General features: G+C 45.7%; 1 protein-coding gene across 4 annotated transcripts in view; it reads left to right on the top strand.

Annotated features, from left to right (window-relative positions):
• Positions 1-17,144: 17,144 nt before the first annotated feature.
• The window catches only part of CCDC57 (coiled-coil domain containing 57), a 178,120-nt gene continuing 172,813 nt past the window's right edge, over positions 17,145-22,451 (top strand). For 2 of the 4 annotated variants that reach the window (XM_069752482.1, XM_069752485.1), the window contains exons 1-2: positions 17,145-17,271; positions 18,684-19,101. In XM_069752482.1, the coding sequence (XP_069608583.1) occupies positions 18,701-19,101 (401 nt within the window). In that variant the 5' untranslated portion in view covers positions 17,145-17,271; positions 18,684-18,700. Of the gene's footprint in view, positions 17,272-18,680; positions 19,102-22,451 lie in introns of all 4 variants that reach the window. The other 2 variants (XM_069752484.1, XM_069752483.1) reach the window with 1 other exon arrangement.

Here is a 22,451-nt window from a genome sequence, read left to right as displayed (position 1 = left end):
AGACAGCCCCCCACAAATAATGGCTGTGAGTGGAGAGGGAAATGACATACATAGAATGAAAAAACCAGATTGTAGCAAAGGAGGCCAGTCTAGCTAGACAGAAAGAATAGAACAGAGTGCTGTGCGGTCAGTAGAAATCAACTAGAAAAATCCACACAGAGTTTACAAAATCTCCACACCTGACTAAAGGTGTGGAGGGCAAATCTGCTTCCCAGAGCTTCCAGCTTAACTGAAAAGATCCATACTGACAAGCTGGACAAAAACATAGAAAATGCTGAACATTGAAGTCCACAACAAGTGGACAGAAAGAGCAAGGCCAAAACTTATCTTTGCTGAGCTGATCAGGATAACAGGGAAATCCAAAAAGAGATGTGAATCCAACCAGGAACATTGGCAAGAGGCACTGGCTAAAGGAGAAGCCAGGCATAAATAGTAGAGCAGAAAAGTAATCAGTGAAATCAGCTGCAGACTACTAAATCCAAGGAGCAGCCATACCACTTAAAACCACAGGAGGGAGCCCAAGAGCAGAACTCACAAAAGTGCCATTTCCAACCACCGGAGGGAGCCCGAGAATGGAATTCACAACAGTACCCCCCCTTTGAGGAGGGGTCACCGAACCCTCACCAGAGCCCCCAGGCCGATCAGGACGAGCCAAGTGAAAAGCATGAACCAAATCGGCGGCATGGACATCGGAGGTAAAAACCAAAGAATTATCCTCCTGGCCATAACCCTTCCACTTGACAAGATACTGAAGCCTCCGCCTCGAAAAATGAGAATCCAAAATTTTCTCAACCTCATATTCTAACTCTCCCCCAACCAACACCGGGGCAGGAGGATCAACAGAGGGAACAACGGGCACAACATATCTCCGCAACAAAGATCTATGGAAAACATTATGAATGGCAAAAGAGGCTGGAAGGGCCAAACGAAAAGACACCGGATTGATAATTTCAGAAATCTTATAAGGACCAATAAACCGAGGCTTAAACTTAGGGGAGGAAACCTTCACAGGAACGTGACGAGAAGACAACCAAACCAAATCCCCCACACGAAGCCGGGGACCAACACACCGACGGCGGTTAGCAAAACGTTGAGCCTTTTCCTGAGACAACGTCAAATTGTCTATCACATGAGTCCAAATCTGCTGTAACCTGTCCACCACAGAGACCACACCAGGACAATCAGAAGGCTCAACCTGCCCCGAAGAAAAAGGAGGATGAAAACCAAAATTACAAAAGAAAGGTGAAACCAAAGTAGCCGAACTAGCCCTATTATTACGGGCAAACTCGGCCAACGGCAAGAAAGCCACCCAATCATCCTGATCAGCAGACACAAAGCATCTCAAATAGGTTTCCAAGGTCTGATTAGTTTGCTCAGTTTTGCCATTAGTCTGAGGATGAAACGCCGAAGAAAAAGATAATTCAATGCCCATCCTAGCACAAAAGGCCCGCCAAAACCTAGAGACAAACTGAGACCCTCTGTCAGACACAATATTCTCCGGAATGCCATGCAAACGAATCACATGCTGAAAAAACAATGGAACCAAATCTGAGGAGGAAGGCAACTTAGGCAAAGGTACCAGATGGACCATTTTAGAGAACCGGTCACAAACCACCCAGATAACAGACATCTTCTGGGAAACGGGAAGATCTGAAATAAAATCCATGGAAATATGCGTCCAGGGCCTCTCAGGAACCGGCAAAGGCAAAAGCAACCCACTAGCGCGGGAACAGCAAGGCTTGGCCCGGGCGCACGTCCCACAGGACTGCACAAAAGCACGCACATCCCGCGACAAGGAAGGCCACCAAAAGGACCTAGCAACCAAATCTCTGGTACCAAAAATCCCAGGATGGCCAGCCAACACTGAACAATGGACCTCCGAAATTACCTTACTTGTCCATCTATCAGGAACAAACAGCTTCCCCACTGGACAGAGGTCAGGTTTATCAGCCTGGAATTCCTGAAGCACCCGCCGCAAATCAGGGGAGATAGCAGAAAGAATCACCCCATCCTTAAGAATGCCAACCGGCTCAAGGACTCCAGGAGAATCAGGCAAAAAACTCCTAGAGAGAGCATCAGCCTTAACATTCTTAGATCCCGGAAGATACGAGACCACAAAATCAAAACGGGAGAAAAACAGAGACCATCGAGCCTGTCTAGGGTTCAGCCGCTTGGCCGACTCGAGGTAAATCAGATTCTTATGATCAGTCAAGACCACAACGTGGTGTTTGGCTCCCTCAAGCCAATGTCGCCACTCCTCAAATGCCCACTTCATAGCCAACAACTCACGATTGCCGACGTCATAATTGCGCTCTGCAGGCGAAAACTTTCTGGAAAAAAAAGCACACGGTTTCATCAAAGAACCATCAGAATTCCTCTGAGACAAAACGGCCCCTGCCCCAATCTCAGAAGCGTCAACCTCAACCTGAAAAGGAAGACACAGGGGCAGAAGTAAATCGGCGTTTAAGCTCCTGAAAGGCCTCAACAGCCGCAGAGGACCAATTCGTCACATCAGCGCCTTTCTTCGTCAAATCAGTAAGAGGCTTAACCACACTGGAAAAGTTGGCAATGAAGCGGCGATAGAAATTAGCAAAGCCCAAAAATTTCTGAAGGCTCTTCACAGATGTGGGTTGAATCCAGTCATGAATGGCTTGGACCTTGACAGGATCCATTTCCATAGACGAGGGAGAGAAAATAAAACCCAAAAAAGAGACCTTCTGAACTCCGAATAGGCACTTAGACCCTTTCACAAACAAAGCATTATCACGAAGGATCTGGAATACCATCCTGACCTGCTTCACATGAGACTCCCAATCATTGGAAAAAACCAAAATATCATCCAAATACACAATCATGAATTTATCGAGGTAATTACGGAAAATATCATGCATGAAGGACTGAAATACAGAAGGAGCATTAGAAAGCCCGAAAGGCATCACCAGATATTCAAAATGGCCCTCGGGCGTATTAAATGCAGTCCATTCGTCACCTTGTTTAATACGAATAAGATTATATGCCCCTCGAAGGTCAATCTTAGTAAACCAACTAGCCCCCCTAATCCGAGCAAACAAATCAGAAAGCAAAGGCAAGGGGTATTGGAACTTGACCATGATCTTATTAAGAAGACGATAATCTATACAGGGTCTCAAAGATCCATCCTTCTTAGCAACAAAAAAGAAACCCGCTCCTAATGGTGACGAAGACGGCCGAATATGTCCCTTCTCCAAAGACTCCTTAACATAATTCCGCATGGCGGCATGCTCTGGCACAGACAGATTGAAAAGTCGGCCTTTAGGGAACTTGCAGCCAGGAATCAATTCAATAGCACAATCACAGTCCCTATGAAGAGGAAGGGAACTGGACTTGAGCTCATCAAATACATCCTGGAAATCCGACAAAAACTCAGGGACCTCAGAAGAGGGGGAAGAGGAAATTGACATCAAAGGAATGTCACTATGTACCCCTTGACAACCCCAACTAGTCACAGACATAGTTTTCCAATCCAGCACCGGATTATGTTCCTGTAACCATGGAAAACCCAGTACAACAACACCATGCAAGTTATGCAATACCAAAAAACGGCAATCTTCCTGATGTGCAGGAGTCATGTACATGGTCAGCTGTGTCCAGTACTGAGGTTTACCCTTGGCCAATGGTGTAGCATCAATGCCCCTCAAAGGAATAGGGCTCTGCAAAGGCTGCAAGGAAAAACCACAGCGCCTGGCGAATTCCAAGTCCATTAAGTTCAGGGCAGCGCCTGAATCCACAAATGCCATGACAGAAAAGGACGATAATGAGCAAATCAGGGTCACAGATAAGAGAAATTTAGGCTGTACAGTACTGATAGTAACAGACCTAGCAACCCTCTTAGTACGCTTAGGGCAATCAGAAATAACATGCGCAGAATCACCACAGTAAAAACACAGCCTATTCTGACGTCTGAATTCCTGCCGTTCAGCTCTAGTCAAAATCCTATCACATTGCATAGGCTCAGGATTCTGCTCAGAGGACACTGCCATATGGTGCACAGCTTTGCTCTCGCGCAGACGAGAATCAATCTGTATGGCTAGAGACATAGATTAACTCAAACCAGCAGGCGTAGGGAACCCCACCATAACATCTTTAACAGATTCAGACAGACCCTTTCTGAAAATAGCCGCCAAAGCATCCTCATTCCACTTAGTCAGCACAGACCATTTTCTAAATTTCTGGCAATAAGATTCTGCCGCTTCATGACCCTGGCACAGGGCCAACAAGGTTTTCTCAGCATGCTCCACCGAATTAGGTTCATCGTACAGTAACCCCAATGCCTGAAAAAACGTATCAACATTAAGCATGGCTGGATCCCCAGATTCTAGGGAAAATGCCCAATCCTGAGGGTCACCACGCAGCAGAGATATGACAATCTTAACCTGTTGGGTGGGATCACCAGAGGAACGGGGTTTCAAAGCAAAAAACAGTTTGCAGTTATATTTAAAGTTCAAAAACTTGGATCTGTCCCCAAAAAACAAATCAGGAGTAGGAATTTTAGGCTCTAAAGCCGGAGTCTGGACAACAAAATCTTGGATACTCTGTACTCTTGCAGCAAGTTGATCCACACGGGAAAATAAACCCTGCACATCCATGTCAGCGTTAAAATCCAGAACCACCCAGAGATTAAGAGGAAAAAAAAGGCAAAACAGAGTGCAGAAAAAAAAATGGCTCAGAACTTCTTTTCCTTCTTTTGAGATGCATTCATTTTTGGCCTCTTGTACTGTTATGATCTGTGTAATGATCTGGTGGTTTAAGAGCAACATGGGACAAGCTCAGAGGGAGGTGGTAACTATACTGACCGCAGTTCCTAAGCCTAACACACAACTAGCAGTAGCCGTGGGATGTTCCTAATGCTCCCTAGACACCTCGTCACAGCCGAAGATCTAACTACCCTCTTATCTCCTCTTCCCACAATCGCATACAAGATTTCTCTCGTGCATCCCCCCTACTCTGGAATGCTCTACCACAACATATCAGACTCTCGCCTACCATCGAAACCTTCAAAAAGAACCTGAAGACCCACCTCTTCCGACAAGCCTACAACCTGCAGTAACCACCGATTGACCAAACCGCTGCACGGCCAGCTCTACCCTCACCTACTGTATCCTCACCCATCCCTTGTAGATTGTGAGCCCTCGCGGGCAGGGTCCTCTCTCCTCCTGTACCAGTTGTGACTTGTATTTTTCAAGATTATTGTACTTGTTTTATTATGTATACCCCTCCTCACATGTAAAGCGCCATGGAATAAATGGCGCTATAATAATAAATAATAATAATAATAATAACTACCCCTAAAGACAGAAGCAGAAAAGCTATCTTGCCTCAGAGAAAATCCCCAAAGGACAGACAGCCCCCCACAAATAATGGCTGTGAGTGGAGAGGGAAATGACATACATAGAATGAAAAAACCAGATTGTAGCAAAGGAGGCCAGTCTAGCTAGACAGAAAGAATAGAACAGAGTGCTGTGCGGTCAGTAGAAAACAACTAGAAAAATCCACACAGAGTTTACAAAATCTCCACACCTGACTAAAGGTGTGGAGGGCAAATCTGCTTCCCAGAGCTTCCAGCTTAACTGAAAAGATCCATACTGACAAGCTGGACAAAAACATAGAAAATGCTGAACATTGAAGTCCACAACAAGTGGACAGAAAGAGCAAGGCCAAAACTTATCTTTGCTGAGCTGATCAGGATAACAGGGAAATCCAAAAAGAGATGTGAATCCAACCAGGAACATTGGCAAGAGGCACTGGCTAAAGGAAAAGCCAGGCATAAATAGTAGAGCAGAAAAGTAATCAGTGAAATCAGCTGCAGACTACTAAATCCAAGGAGCAGCCATACCACTTAAAACCACAGGAGGGAGCCCAAGAGCAGAACTCACAAAAGTGCCATTTCCAACCACCGGAGGGAGCCCGAGAACGGAATTCACAACAACAGTAGCAAATAGAGCCCGGGTCGTGATAGAGATCCTGTAAAAATGCTCGAGTTACCTGTCGTACGGCTTAGTGTCCTACCTAAAGGGGGACAGAGAGAGAATGTGAGGACCTCATGTGAGGCCTAAGGCAGCAAGGGACAAAACACAGCGCTAGAAGGAAGGCTTCCAACCCCACCTGGTTAGGGGGATTCCTGAGATGTTTCCAAGCCAGCTGGATCACCCCCAGCACCTGTGATCTGGTACCCTGGACTGTGGCTGCCTGAATCATACAGTAAAGAGGTAAAGAGACTACAACCCTGTGTCTTCCATTTCTTTCTACACCACCTACCACCTGTCCCTACTACACCGCGAGCCCTGGGGACCTAGCTTCACCTGTGTGAAGCCATACCATCCCTGCTGCCATAACATCACCCCAGTGGACCCCTTTAAGCAGCGTTAGTCACCCCTGACTGAATACCACAGGTGGCGTCACAAACGCTTATTATTTTACAAATCCTTTTAAAGACTTTCCCTTAAACATGGGCACCCAAGGCAACGGACCAGGTCACCGCCGCCGTGACACATTCCTGTAAGTACCGGACCCGGTATCGAGTACCCACGGTCCTGGCGGCGTTTCACTGGCTCTCACCCTCCTGGCCTGCGCCTTCACACACAGTGTCCCAATCCAGCAGCCTCAGATCTTGTCAGGCGACACTCTCTGTAGTACATGCCTGCACAAGGTAATCTTGCCTTGCGCAGGCGTGTACTATGGAGGACAGAGAATGAACTTCAATCCAATATTGCAGCCAGCATGCAGCCAGCGGGTAAGGAAAGGGTGAATCAAACACCCGAAAACCACGCCCATATGGCTGAAGATTGTTCCCTCCAAATTCAGGTGACAGAGTCCCTTTAAAACTTAAAACAAGACCAGGAGGAAATTAACTTAATTTCTCCCAGCACCATTCAGCTTTCAGTCTCAGGGGCGGCGTCGACTCGGCTTCAATCACCGATCAGTGTATGGTGAGCGGCATCTGTAATTGCGCCTGACTGACAGCTAGCGCTGCCTTAGATCCGGCTCTTAGTGGTGGGGTTGCGGTTACCGCTGCCACTTAGTATACACAGAGTGGTGACTGAAGTTGCGCCCCCCAACCCCTATAACTGAAAATTCTGCTGGGAGGACTAAAGTTAATTTCCTCCCAAAGCGGGATTCTCAGTGTGGGCGCTGGGCAGGTTCAGAACGCTATTAACCTGCAGATTAACCCTATATTTGCAGGTTAATAGTGTTTTTTTTTACATGACAGGTTCCCTTTATCTGCTTTGTATACAGGGCATTAGAGAATTCCTCTCAACAGCCACCTTACCAATAGCTCAGATGTAGTTTTGCAGTTAATAAACCATACCTGGATTTTTTGTAGTAGGAGGAACTCCATTCATCTAAAACAGAGCATTGCATAAACATTGATTTGTAATACCAGTTATCACTGTAGGCAGCACAGAAACTAACTGTAGTTATACTAACAGCATGCAATGAGATAGTGAGCTCCCTCTAGTGGTGGTATCATGCATGCAGCATATTTTATTTTAAATCTATTCCTCTGCAGGGCATTTGGATCTCATAAAACTGAGGTCAGGGCACTATCAGATGTATTAGGAAAGTAATCAATATATATATATATATATATATTTATTATAGATTGAATAAACAGTTTTCCCACCATAACCATTAAGGCATATGAATGGAACTCCCACTAATCCTAAGCACGGGGTTGTGTCTCCACGCCACTGCAGCAGGCAGGGAGCGGTATATACAATATACTCTGCATATTTAATATATACAACATATATTCTGCCATTTATATAGAAGCAGTGCGGTTGGTTTCCTATCTTCCATAGAGTAGAATAGGGAGTGTTTCATTGATATAACATTGATCTCTACTTCTTTAGTTGTGCTGCCATATTTTGGGACTGAGCATACATTAATGGGACATCCTATCCATATGGGAGATGCTTTCTTAATGTTTAATTATTGTAGCACTATATTATCCCTTTAATTTCATGCACCCTGAGCTGAAGTACACGGTTTCTGGGAGCATGATCGCTCCCTTAGTATCACTTTGCAGGCGTCATTATCATTGGATCAATCCTGATTTAACATTAACCCCTTTTTAATCTGTAAATACGGATATTTAATAGAAGCAGCCAGAAGGATGAACGCATTAAGACAGACCTCAGTCCTATTTTTAAAAATGACCTTTGAAAGGGCAGAGCTGAGAAATCATTACTTGTCTTAGGCCATCTATTTTCTTTACCACTAAATGAGATCCAAGGAGGAAGCCATGCCGTCTGCCTTCCCATAAGAGAGCGGCCCTATGTCTTCAGCAATAACCCTCTGTGCCATCCTGGCTGGCTTATTATCTGCTAATCACATCAATAGCACCGAAACCCAGAACGGACCAATTCATTATTGCATTTACGTCTTTTTTTTTTCCTATTTTTTGGTGTGTTTTTTTCTCCTGTTTTACATTTGCTGCTAGTTCTTTGAATTTGCACCTTTTTTAAAGCCAATTTTATTTGTTTCGTTTTTTTTTTTCGCCATTTTTATTTTGCAAATGTTGTCAACTAATTTATTAAATGTGACTTTTTAAGAAGTTGCAGAATGTGCCGCACATGTGTTCCTGACTACCCGGGAGTGATTTTATGTACAGCTAGTCATTTACAAGTTATATTTTGTGCAGCGTTTTTTTTTTAGCTATAAAATCTCAAAATGGACCAAAAACTAAAAATTAAGAGCATGTTCATTTTGCAAAAAAATTCATGAACCAAGTGTCCCATTTGGTGTAAAAAATGTTAACGGGAATCACAAGACAAGAAAGTGACTTTAAAAAAAAAAACCCCTATAAAAGACGAATTGGCCCATAATTTTTGGGGATAAAAATTTCGATCAATACCCGTCTGTCTTGTAGAGGTTCTCATATTATTTCAAGGTTGGTCTCCTCTCATTCATTTATATGCCGCAATCGTTATTTATATTGCTTGATTCTATTTCATATTGCATGATGCTTAAATGTCTGTATTTAGGTTTAAAAATTAATAAAAATAATTTTTGCCATAGGGTTTCATTAAAAATGTTTGTTTTTTTTCTGACTTTTTGTGTTCATTGATGTGGTCTGTGGTCTGTGGTCATAAGGCAGCTTAGAAGAGCTCAGAAAAAAGACAGATGGAAAAGAATTACTAACTCTCCAGCAAGACCATCAGAACAAGCTCACTGATGGATTCTCGGTTAACTCATTTTGGAGACATCAACACATAGTGCTACACGGAGGCTTTAGAAGAGAAATGGTGCAAAATGTTTACTGAAAATCAAATAAAAAAAAAAAGATTTCTGGACAAAAAAACATGTGGTTATTTCCCAAAAGTGGACAACCAATTTAAACCGCTGACAATTTGGGTGTACACCTATAAGAGTGCTGTTCTCCTACACAGCGTCGAGTGCATAAGAGCACCAGGAGAAATGGCCAGGATACAACCTGTACCTCTGCACCCCAATATCTGGGTCAAAGCACATAACATCTAATAACGACTGTTTCCTAATTGTGATTTATCGGATAGCACCCGGCCCAATGTCATTCTAAGGGGCAGTGCCGAACAGCGATGTTTTTTTTCATGCCGATTTGACACAAGTAAACAATCCCAGACCCAGATACAGCAAGTGCATCCCATAAACGGATCGCAGTCACCTATACAAGTATAAGGATGCATGTGAAACATCGACCTGCACTCGCATGTCATCAGAGTGCAGTCTGATGTATGCGCACAGAGACAATGGAGAAATTACATTCTCCATTTTCTCCACATCTGTTCTGCAATTCTCTCATGCATGAGAATGAGATCACACTAAGGTGACACTCAGATCAAACTCTGGCAGGATCTGTTCTGTGCCGGCGCCGGGAAGCCACTACCTGCCTGTTAGTTATTAAGCCCAAAGTTAAAAAAAATAAAAATCTGCATCTGATTGGGATTCCAACTTTGGGGCCCCTGCAATCATGTCTTGTGGGTAGTTTATACAAGTTTATGGGACAACCCATTTACATAATGATATGGTATGCAAAAATGAAAGGTGAAATTTGTCATGTAAAAAAAGCAAAAATTACTTTTTAAATTCAGCATGGTGGGAGAAGGGAAAACATGCAGAGATGCAGTAGTGTTACAGCGGTGACTGTCTTGCAATACGTTGTTCCTAGTCACCACTACTTTTCCTGGTGGCCATCCCTGCCCTGCACAGACATTTACGGACCAAATCAGGCGTGCACTGTGCAACGCCATCAGTGGCAAGGAACACATCACCAGCCAGAGACCTTACATCTGCCTAGTTGCCCACTGGGTGATTGTAGTGGTGGCAGTGACAGAGGTAGAAGGCGTTCTACCACCACCTAGGATTGCTGGACGTTTACCTGTCCAAGTTACCTCCTCCTCCGCTGCCACTAAGACCTGGACCTCAAACTTCGGCACAGCCCGGGGGAAGCGACATCCGGCGGTTCTTAAACTCCTGTGTTTGGGGGACAAATCCCACAACGCTCAGGAGCTGTGGACAGGGATCAAACAGCACACAGATGAGTGGTTGGTGCTGGTGAACCTCAAGCCCAGCCTGGTGGTGTGCGATAACGGGCAAAATCTTGTAGCAGATCTGGGCCTAGCTGGATTGACGCACATCCATTGCCTGGCACAAGTACTGAACTTAGAGATGCAGAGCTTCCTAATGTTATAGCAGGATCCATTTTATCTTGCCTCCATTTTGTGTAAGTGTTACTAAAGTCGAGAAAAACAAGTTGTTATTCACTATTCTTCATGCAGCTGTTATTGTTCAAGAACTGATTGTAGCAGGGCATGGGGGATGAAATGTCCTTGGTAGATAACCAATAATGTTCTGTGCAAAAATAAGATTGTGAAACCACAAGGAGACAAATGGTAAACTCTCTGACGCTTAGCCCATATATGGTGAATCCGTGTCTGACATAAGTATGACTAAAAAGTCTGTGTATGCTTAATAAACTAGAGATACTTCAGATACATGCCTAGTGTACTGTGTCTTGTCTCTCCGGCGCCGTGACGTCATCTCTAAGGTGGACTCATCAGAGAATAGGTCGAGACCCGCGACAATTCCTACCCACACGTTGGAGATGCCGCTGAAAATGCCGGCAGTGTGTGCTCGCTTCTGGCAATCTTACTATGCTGCTGCTCGCCTGTCTGCGCCTTCCCGCTTACCGGCTGATATACGACGTACCATACGGCTGAGCCGCTCCGTGGAACATCACTTCACCACCAATGAGTGGGCCTCCATGTGTGATGTGTGCACCATGCTGGCTGCGCAGCTTTGAATATTCCAGTATGGCCATTGTTGGTGACGCATCATAATCGTCACTATACCACCTATATGCCTGCAGGAAAAAAACAATTCAGGCCATGAGGCTACTGTGCCCCATGCTCTGTGGGTGGAATTTGTAAGCCGCTTCTATAGGGGTGCCTCTACCCTATGGTAATGTTGTGGCCAAGATCATGTGTGCACTGTGCAATGTTTACGCTGTGCGTAATTTCGTAGGCCCAAGTACCGCTGTACTAATGGTGAGGGGCAGAGCAAGTAGAGGCGGTTTGAGACTGGATTGCTGACAGTGCCTACAGTTCCTTCACTTTGTGTTCCCTCTTAATCATGGCCCCAGTTCCGACATAAAAAGAAAAGAAAAACGAGTACAGCTGCATTATCCCCAGCCAGAATATCCAGGCATGGTTGCCTGCTCTGCACAATTATTTTTTCAATGTGAACACACTTCGGGCCCCTTAGGCAACAGCATTAGGGAATCGTCCCATGCCAGGGGGGCTGGGGCTGCCGGTAGCAAGCCTGTGTGCGGATTTCCTGCGGATCCGCAGCGGATTTTTCCACTCAGAACCGCTGCAGTTCCGCACAATGATTTACAGTACAATGTAAATCAATAGAAAAAAAAATGCTGTGCTAATGGTGCGGAAAATTCCGCATGAAAAACGCTGCAGATCAAAAGAAGTAGCATGCTACTTCTTTTGTGCAGATCTGCAGCGTTTCTGCACCCTTCTATTATAGAAATCCACAGGGGTAAAAAACGCAGAAAATCCGCATTAAATCCACATAAAAAACGCACAAAATCCGCATAAAAAAGCATCACATCCGCACCTGCGTTTTCTGCCAGGAGATGCGGATTTCGTGCAGGAAATTCTGCCCCTCAATCCGCAACGTGTGCACATAGCCTTACTGTGGACCACCAGCTGTGTCCAGAATCAAACTATAAGCTTTTTATCTACGGCTGCTGGAACTGTGGGGGAAATGGGAAAACATGCTCTGTGGGTGACATTTTATCAGCTTCTGTGAGTGTACTTCGCCCCATGCTCTGTGGGTGACATTTGTAACTGGACTGCCTGTAGCAAGCCTCAGTCTCTGTGAGGGCACTATTAAATGACTTCCTATTTAAGGCCGGTTTTACACGTCAGTGGCTCCGGTACGTGTGGTGACAGTTTCCTCACGTACCGGAGACACTGACACACGTACACACATTAAAATGAATGTGTCTCTGCACATGTCAGCATGTTTTCACGGACCGTGTGTCATGTCAGTGTTTGTGGGAGTGCACGGACCCATTAAAGTCAATGGGTCGTGTAAACACATACTGGACACGGACAGCACACTGACAGCAAACGGACCCTAAAAACGGATACACGGACATCACACGGATGGCCTACGTGCACACACGGATACGGATAACTCCGGTACCGGAATTATCTGGACGCGTGAGACTGGCCTTACCATGATTGTTATGGTGATAGAACCCCTTTCAGTCACTTTCCTATCCACGTTTATTTGCAGCACAAGTGTCCTGCTCTTACCCACATTTAGCTTCCTTTGCAGCCCCCTAGACCTATGACCATTTTACAGCCATTTCAAAGTACCAAAGTTCGGGCCTGGTGTCAATTACGATCCCAAACCGAACTTTTACTTCTGGTTTGGCCAACCCAAACATCCACAGGTGCACTCATCCCTACTCACAATCTATAAGATTACAGTCTGTGAGTTTACAATCTGTGAGATTACAGTGTGTGAAATTACAATCTATGAGATTACAGTCTGTGAGATGAGATTACAGTCTATGAGATTACAATCTATAAGATTACAGTCTGTGACATTAGTCTATGATCTTACAGTCTATGAGATTAGTCTACGAGATTATAGTCTATGAGATTAGTCTATGAGATTACAGTCTATTAGATTACAGTGTGTGAGATTACAGTCTGTGAGATTACAGTCTGTGAGATTACAGTCTGTGAGATTAGTCCATGAGATTACAGTCTGAGGTTACAGTCTATGAAATTACAATCTATGAGATTACAGTCTTTGAGATGAGATTACAGTCTATGAGATTACAATCTATAAGATTACAGTCTGTGAGATTAGTCTATGATCTTACAGTCTATGAGATTAGTCTATGAGATTACAGTCTATGAGATTACAGTCTGTGAGATTACAGTCTGTGAGATTACAATCTGTGAGATTAGTCTATGATTTTACAGTCAATGAGATTAGTCTATGAGATTACAGTCTGTGAGATTACAGTCTATGAGATTGCAATCTGTGAGATTGCAGTCTATCAGATTAGTCTATGAGATTACAGTCTGTGAGATTAGTCTGTGAGATTACAGTCTATGAGATTACAGTCTGTGAGAATACAGTCTGTGAGATTACAGTCTATGAGATTACAGTCTGTGAGAATACAGTCTGTGAGATTACAGTCTATGAGATTACAGTCTGTGAGAATACAGTCTGTGAGATTACAGTCTATAAGATTACAGTCTATGAGATTACAGTCTGTGAGATTACAGTCTATGATCTTAAGGTACTGTCACACTCAGCGACGCTGCAGCGATATAGACAACGAGCCGATCACTGGAGAGTCGCTGTTTAGGTCGCTGTAGAGACGTCAAACACAGCAGCTCCAGAACGATGCAGGAGCGATCCTGTGACGTAACGGCGACTCACTTCTTGTTGTAGCTGGTTGTTAGCTCCATGTTAAAACATTGCAGGCATCGTTGCTTTTGCTGTCAAACATGACGATACACGCCGACCTGACGACGAAATAAAGTTCTGGACTTCTAGATCCGACCAGCGATATCACAGCGGGATCCAGATCGCTGCTGCGTGTCAAACACAACGAGATCGCTATCCAGGACGCTGCAACGTCACGGATCGTTGTCGTTCTCGTTGTAAAGTTGCTGAGTGTGAAGGTACCTTTACAGTCTATGAGATTAGTCTATGAGATTACAATCTATAAGATTACAGTCTATGATTTTACAGTCTATGAGATTACAGTCTGTGAGATTACAGTCTGTGAGATTACAGTCTGTGAGATTAGTCTATGAGATTACAGTCTATGAGATTACAATCTGAGATTACAGTCTATGAAATTACAATCTTTGAGATTACAGTCTGTGAGATGAGATTACAGTCTATGAGATTACAATCTATAAGATTACAGTCTGTGAGATTAGTCTATGATCTTACAGTCTATGAGATTAGTCTATGAGATTACAATCTATGAGATTACAGTCTGTGAGATGAGATTACAGTCTATGAGATTACAATCTATAAGATTACAGTCTGTGAGATTGGTCTATGATCTTACAGTCTATGAGATTAGTCTATGAGATTACAGTCTGTGAGATTAGTCTATGGGTACTGTCACATTAAGCGACGCTGCAGCGATATAGACAACGATGCCGATTGCTGCAGCGTCGCTGCATGGTCGCTGGAGAGCTGTCACACAGACAGCTCTCCAGCGACCAATGATGCCGAGGTCCCCGGGTAAACATCGGGTTACTAACTGCAGTGCCGCGCTTAGTAACCTGATATTTACCCTGGTTACCTAAAAAACCAAACACTACATACTTACATTCCGATGTCTGTCGCGTCCCTCGCAGGCAGCTTCCCGCACTGACTGTGAGCGCCGGCCGGCCGTAAAGCAGAGCACAGCGGTGACGTCACCGCTGTGCTTTACGGCCGGCGCTCACAGTCAGTGCGGGAAGCTGCCTGCGAGGGACGCGACAGACATCGGAATGTAAGTATGTAGTGTTTGGTTTTTTTAGGTAACCAGGGTAAATATCAGGTTACTAAGCGCGGCACTGCAGTTAGTAACCCGATGTTTACCCTGGTTACAAGTGAAGACATCGCTGGATCGGCGTCACATACGCCAATTCAGCGATGTCAGCGGGTGATCCAGCGATGAAATAAAGTTCTGGACTTCTAGATCCGACCAGCGATCTCACAGCAGGATCCTGATCACTGCTGCGTGTCAAACACAACGATATCGCTATCCAGGACGCTGCAACGTCACGGATCGCTATCGTTCTAAAGTCGCTCAGTGTGAAGGTACCTTTACAGTCTATGAGATTAGTCTATGAGATTACAATCTATAAGATTACAGTCTATGATCTTACAGTCTATGAGATTACAGTCTGTGAGATTACAGTCTATGAGATTACAGACTATGAGATTAGTCTATGATTTTACAGTCTATGAGATTAGTCTGAGATTACAGTGTATGAGATTACAATCTATAAGATTACAGTCTGTGAGATTACAGTCTATGATTTTATAGTCTATGAGATTACAGTCTGTGAGATTACAGTCTATGATTTTATAGTCTATGAGATTAGTCTATGAGATTACAGTCTATGATCTTACAGTCTATGAGATTAGTCTATGAGATTACAGTGTGTGAGATTACAGTCTATGAGATTACAGTGTGTGAGATTACAGTCTATGAGATTACAGTCTATGAGATTACAGTGTGTGAGATTACAGTCTATGAGATTACAGTCTATGATCTTACAGTCTATGAGATTAGTCTATGAGATTACAGTGTGTGAGATTACAGTCTATGAGATTACAGTGTGTGAGATTACAGTCTATGAGATTACAGTCTATGAGATTACAGTGTGTGAGATTACAGTCTATGATCTTATAGTCTATGAGATTAGTCTATGAGATTACAGTCTATGAGATTACAGTCTGTGAGATTACAGTCTATGAGATTAGTCTATGAGATTACAGTCTGTGAGATTACAGTCTATGATCTTATAGTCTATGAGATTAGTTTATGAGATTACAGTCTATGATCTTACAGTCTATGAGATTAGTCTATGAGATTACAGTGTGTGAGATTACAGTCTATGAGATTAGTCTATGAGATTACAGTGTGTGAGATTACAGTCTATGAGATTAGTCTATGAGATTACAGTGTGTGAGATTACAGTCTGTGAGATTACAGTCTATGAGATTAGTCTATGAGATTACAGTGTGTGAGATTACAGTCTATGAGATTACAATCTATGAGATTACAGTGTGTGAGATTACAGTCTATGAGATTACAGTGTGTGAGATTACAGTGTGTGAGATTACAGTCTATGAGATTAGTCTATGAGATTACAGTGTGTGAGATTACAGTGTGTGAGATTACAGTCTGTGAGATTAGTCTATGAGATTACAGTGTGTGAGATTACAGTCTATGAGATTACAGTCTATGAGATTACAGTGTGTGAGATTACAGTGTATGAGATTACAGTCTATGAGATTACAGTGTGTGAGATTACAGTGTGTGAGATTACAGTCTATGAGATTACAATCTATGAGATTACAGTGTGTGAGATTACAGTCTATGAGATTACAGTGTGTGAGATTACAGTGTGTGAGATTACAGTCTATGAGATTACAGTGTGTGAGATTACAGTCTATGAGATTACAGTGTGTGAGATTACAGTGTGTGAGATTACAGTCTATGAGATTACAATCTATGAGATTACAGTGTGTGAGATTACAGTCTATGAGATTACAATCTATGAGATTACAGTGTGTGAGATTACAGTCTATGAGATTACAGTCTATGAGATTACAGTGTGTGAGATTACAGTCTATAACCTTCACATGCTAATTACAGCCCCCAGCCTTGTTCCATGAAGAGACAGCAGTGTACACCGAGCTCCATGATGAGGAAACATCGCCCATTATGTATAAACCTAGTCTTGCCATTACATCTCTATCAGAGCGGACAAGAAGAGCTCGGGAACTATTGCAGCCTGACCACATGGGGAAAGTGTTTCCGGTGCACCTTCCTGGAAAGCGCTTGTTGCCATGGAGATGAAGCTGCTGAGAGGCGCGAGACCGGGGTTTGAAGTCTGTCAGTTACTATAGAAACGAGGCCCAGGTTGCAGGAAAGGAAGCGATCTGCGCGCGACTGGAAAGTGTGGAACCCGGAATGTGAGTAGTGGAGCAGACATGGCAGCGGCGGCCATTCTGGGGTATCACTGGGGAGTCACTGCTGTGGGGCAAGGGAGCCATGGTTGTGAGGGCGTGGTCAGGGAGTGTGGGGGAGGGGCGTTGCCTTCTTAACCCGCATGTCCCTGTGCCTGGCATGTGGCATCCTATATCTCCTCCGGCCATCAGACCAGTGCTGCACCCACAGGCACTGTGTAGCCCCCACTATATTGTCCGCCTGCTGGAGGGAAGTGACCCCCGGAGAACACTACACAAGCACCCACTGAGATATGACATTCTGTGTGTTCTCCCATGGGCGACATTCATTATCTCCTTTCTACATCCTTAGGCTGCGGTCACACGTTCAGTATTTGGTCAGTATTTTACATCAGTATTTGTAAGCCAAAACCAGGAGTGGGTGATAAATGCAGAAGTGTTGCATGTGTTTCTATTATACTTTTCCTCTAATTGTTCCACTCCTGGTTTTGGCTTACAAATACTGAGGTAAAATACTGACCAAATACTGCTAGTGTGACGGGAGCCCTTACTGATAAATGTGTGCTCCAGGGTGGTCCCACTGATCCCCAGAGTAAGGGGTCCTCTGCCCCTGTGGGGATGGAGCCGTGGTGCGTGTACATGACGTGTGCTCACTGCCCTGTCACCCATGTGCTACCCCTCCATTCACACGGGAGAGCAAGACCACCGTTCTCAGGCCATGTGCTACCCATCCATTCACACGGGGGTACAGGACCACTGGGGTGCCTTGACTGTGGTTCACCCAAATTTTCAGCCTCATAGACACAAATGAAGTTGTAAGTACGCACCGCCAGACCGTGCATTGTGGTCCATGTATAACCATGATATATGCTCATGTGAACCCCATCCTAATAGTGATAAAAGTTCCTTCCCCCCAGAGGTAGGGCCCTCAAAGATCATCAAGATATTACCTGTCCCCTGTAATTCTTATAATCAGATCCCCAGTGGTCTCAATCTGTCACTGTATAAACTGGAATTGTAAATCCTGGGTGGAGTTAGCAGGGTCCGCAGTATTAATGTCGATTTTCAGGGCATTGATGAGTGATGTGACTGCTGACATACGTAACTTTGCCGGGGTCTGCATGCCCCCACTGCCTTGTATGTACAGTGTGCATTAATGGCCTGGGCCGGGGGGCAATGGGCACTAGGAGTCTTAGTCTTAGAAGTTGTCTAGATCTTCCAATATTCTGGCACCATAGCATGCTGGAATATTGGACTCCAATGTTTTAATCGCTGTTTAGACCTGACTGCATTATAATAATAACAGGGAAGGCTGATGGGAAATCCAGGCCCAGTTATAGGTACAGGCCATAGTATAGCCATTGAATACTGTCATTGAAGCTCTCCTCAAGCACAGTTTGCTCCTGTTTTTTCAGCAGCACCTGCCCATGGCATAATGTTACCAGAGGAAGCCGATTTAACTGAGCTACTTGCTAAGAAAGAGCAAGAATGGAAAGAGCTTCAGCAGCGACACATCCTTGTTCTCCAGCAAAACCTGAAAGATGGTGTGAAAAACCTCCAAGAGCAGAAGGATCAATTTACCAGACTGAAGAAGGATTTCACCCATAACCTGAAGGTGCTGAGCGAGAGGGACCGCGAGCTAGAACAGTATGGAGTCATGTTCAACCGACTGAAGGTTCTGGAGAACGCAAAGCAATCCGAGATCAGCGACTTAAAGATACAGATCGAGAAACTTCAGCAAGAGGTCCGAAGAGAGAAGAAGAAGCACGATGACTTACAAGGCCACTACCAGCGCAAGGTGAAGGAGCACCAGCTAGATCTGGAGCGAATAAACAGGTAATGGACAGGTGGTATTACTGCCCCCAAATCTGCAGCAGTGACTGTGGGAAATAATCAGCTGTAAGCCGAACTGGCACCGTGCCGACAGCAGCAGTGGTGCCTTGTCATTGCCTCCTAGAACAGGATATGGTGTTATTCTGATGACATTTATGTACCTCTTGCATTTCTAAGAAGGTAAAAAGGCTCTGCAGAGCTTACATTCATGTTTCTAGAGCCACGTTTTCAGGATTGCTGGCGGTCCCAGCGGTTGCACCCCCAGTGATCAATAAGGTAATCCCTATCCTATGGCAATGGGATGACTTGCAATCCCTTTAATGTCGAGAGCGACTCATCAGTTCGGCGTAAAGGATAAGAGTCCCTTACCGTGCAAGCATTCAGCCGCCTATAGTCGACACAAAAACGCAGGGTCCCATCTTTCTTCCGAACTAGGACAATGTGAGCTGCCCACGTGCTCTGGCTCTGCTGTATGACTCCCCTCTGCAGCATGTGCACCAGCATTTCTTTCACTTCTTTGTACATTTGAGGCAGTATCTGTCGGTACCTCTCCCGGATCGGTGCAGCACTTCCTGTGAGTAACATGTGTTTTGGCTGTAGTGCACCCAAAGTTATCCTGTTAACGTTCCAGTACAGCTTCCACCTGCTGCTGTGAGTGTCCTGTCAACTCGGTCTTGTAACAACTCTGCTGATATCACGGCATGGCCTCTCATCTTTCACACTATCTTACCCACTGCTTCAGGTCATGTTGTGGTTTCTGTTTCTTGCCAGCTCCATATTCTGTGCCTCTGCTCTCTGCCTGTGTGCATAGGGGGCCGGCGCCTGAACTCCCTGGTTCTTATAGGAATCAGGTGCACCTGTCTAATCTGTTCCTGACCAATTGCCAAGAGGCCTCCAGTATTTAGTGCAGCTCCACCCAGTGGACTGGGCCTGTGCAATGTGTTTACTCAATTTGTGTTTTGCTTCTGAGCTGCCAGGCCTTGCTCTGTATCTTGTCTTCTCTGAAGGCTGTTCTCCTTGCTTTGCCTTGTATCATGTTTGTCTGCCCTCCAGGAGGCTGTATATCCTTGTTCCTGTGTCTTTGTTCTTATACCTTGTCTTGTTCCATTACCTTGTCTGAACTTTGTCCTACCTCTCTCTCCTTGTCTGTGGTTTCTTTCCCTGCAGTCCGTCTCTGCTCTGCTCTCGGCTCCGCACTCTGCGACCTTGCTCTGCTTCTTACTCTGCACTCTGTGCCTTTTCTCTTGGCTCTGCACTCTGTGCCTTCACTCTGCTCTTTGCTCTGCACTCTGTGCCTTGGTTCTTGGCTCTGCACTCTGCATTCACTCTGCTCTTGGCTCTGCCCTTTGTGGTTCTACCCTTGTCTCTCTGCGGCTTTGCCTCTGCTCCGCACTCCTGCGGTTCTTCTCCGTTCTACTCTGCTCCGCTCCTGCTGCTGCAGAAATATCTTGCTGCAGCTCCTCTCCGCTTTCCTTGCGGTTCCACTCTGCTTAGCTTTTGTTGCTGCACTATCTCTTGCTGCTCTACCTGTTCCTTCATTCTCCTTTCCTTCTGGCTGGCGCCTGCATCTTCTGTGTGAACAGGTCCCAACCTGTTCCTTCATACTTCATTCCTTCCTGCTTGTTTCCTTACCTGCACCTCCTGTGTGAACAGGTCCCTACCTGTTCCTTCATACACCACACCAACCAGCCCTGTGTCTCTGGCGTACCTGCCAGCCCTGTGTCTCTGGCGTACCTGCCAGCCCTGTGTCTCTGGCGTACCTGCCAGCCCTGTGTCTCTGACGTACTTGCCAGCCCTGTGTCTCTGCCGTACCTGCCAGCCCTGTGTCTCTGCCGTACCTGCCAGCCCTGTGTCTCTGCCGTATCTGCCAGCCCTGTGTCTCTGCCAGCTCTGTGTCTCAGTCATGCCAGCCTACTCGTCTGAGTTTCATCTGTGCTCATCTGCTAGTCCTGCCTGATGCCCGCACCAATTCTAGTGTTCCTGTTTTCCAAGTGGGATCAGCAGCCACAGCCAGACACCACCCTGGAGTAGCACTTGGCAGCTGCCTGCCGCACAAGCCTGACCTCACCATCAGAGGCTCCAGTGAAGACCAAGGCAGCTGTCATAGTCATTCCCCTTCCAGGGTAGTCTGGTTCGTGGCACAGTGGGGCCACAAACCCCCTTGGCTCACACCCATCATTCAGGGCGTGAGCGGGACAGGCCTTCATTTGCTCCAGAATTCGGCGCCCCTCCTTTGTGCTTCCAGGCGGGTGCTTCGGGGTCAGGGTGACGGCTACAGTCCATGGGTCTCCCTGCCTCACTGCCAACTGGACGGCCTCCGGTGGTATCAATTCTTCTGGCATTCCCAGCACATGCGCTACTTCACTCTTGGGCGGGAGAGTCAGATCATCCTCCTCCATGTTGATGCATCGCACCACAACATTACAATCGTGGACGATGGCTAATGTCCGAGCAATGAGGAGTCCCGAAGGTACCTGGTCCATTAGGGTTTGTTCTATCCGAACTACCACCCCTTCGAGGGGCATACAAGCTAGTACGAGCAATGTGAGCACAGTCTGGCCAGGCAGAAGGACGAGTTTAGCAGCTGCATGGACTAGCACTTTTCCTCCACTCAACTTTCCTTGGGCCTGGGCGACCCGTATCAACTGTTGAAACACCTTCTTCTGGGGAGTTCCTGGGCTCCATCGGTCCAGAAAAGCTTCAAGGGACTCGCTGATTAGGACGGTCCCGAGTTCTTTTAGCACATTCAGTAGCAAAGAGCTATTGGAATAGCAAGGGTTAAATGAAATAAGCAAAACGAGTGCAACAGTTTAGGTTTCAAACAACACTTATCGTAGCTCCTCGTGAGGTCCTTAGTCCACAGCCTGATGGGGGTAGTAGTACCGGCAACGGCCGGTGTAGAGTCCTCAGATGGGGTCCAAAGTTAACAATCAGTCTTCTGGAGGCAGCGGGCGGTCTCTGGTTTTACCCGCTGAGTCCCTAGTCCATAAGCCCGCACAATCAAATCTGGCAAAGCAGAAGTCTCTGTCCCGCTGGCGTTACCCAGAGGTGTCGGCTGCCGTACGTCTCAGCGCTGGGGCTCGGGGTCCGAAGCGCGCTTCTCACTCTGCTGCGCTCTCCATGATGGCGGAAAACTGACCTTTTTGCCCGCTTTTTCTCTGTTTCTGGCTTAGATACGCCCCTTTCCCTGGTCATGTGACCTGTCCGGTCCCCTATTCCTTGCCCCAGGCTACATCTGACGCAGCCTCGACAGTTCCGGACCCAGTCCAGTCCAGTACTTGCAGCCTGGTCTTCCTCCTCACACCAGCAGCACTTACAGTTAAGTCCATATATATTTGGACAGAGACAACATT

The sequence above is a fragment of the Ranitomeya imitator genome, chromosome 2, assembly GCF_032444005.1.
Source record: "Ranitomeya imitator isolate aRanImi1 chromosome 2, aRanImi1.pri, whole genome shotgun sequence".
Lineage (NCBI taxonomy): Eukaryota > Metazoa > Chordata > Amphibia > Anura > Dendrobatidae > Ranitomeya > Ranitomeya imitator.
The sequence above is the reverse complement of the archived record's forward strand: the minus strand, read 5'-3'. Positions and strand labels throughout refer to the sequence as shown.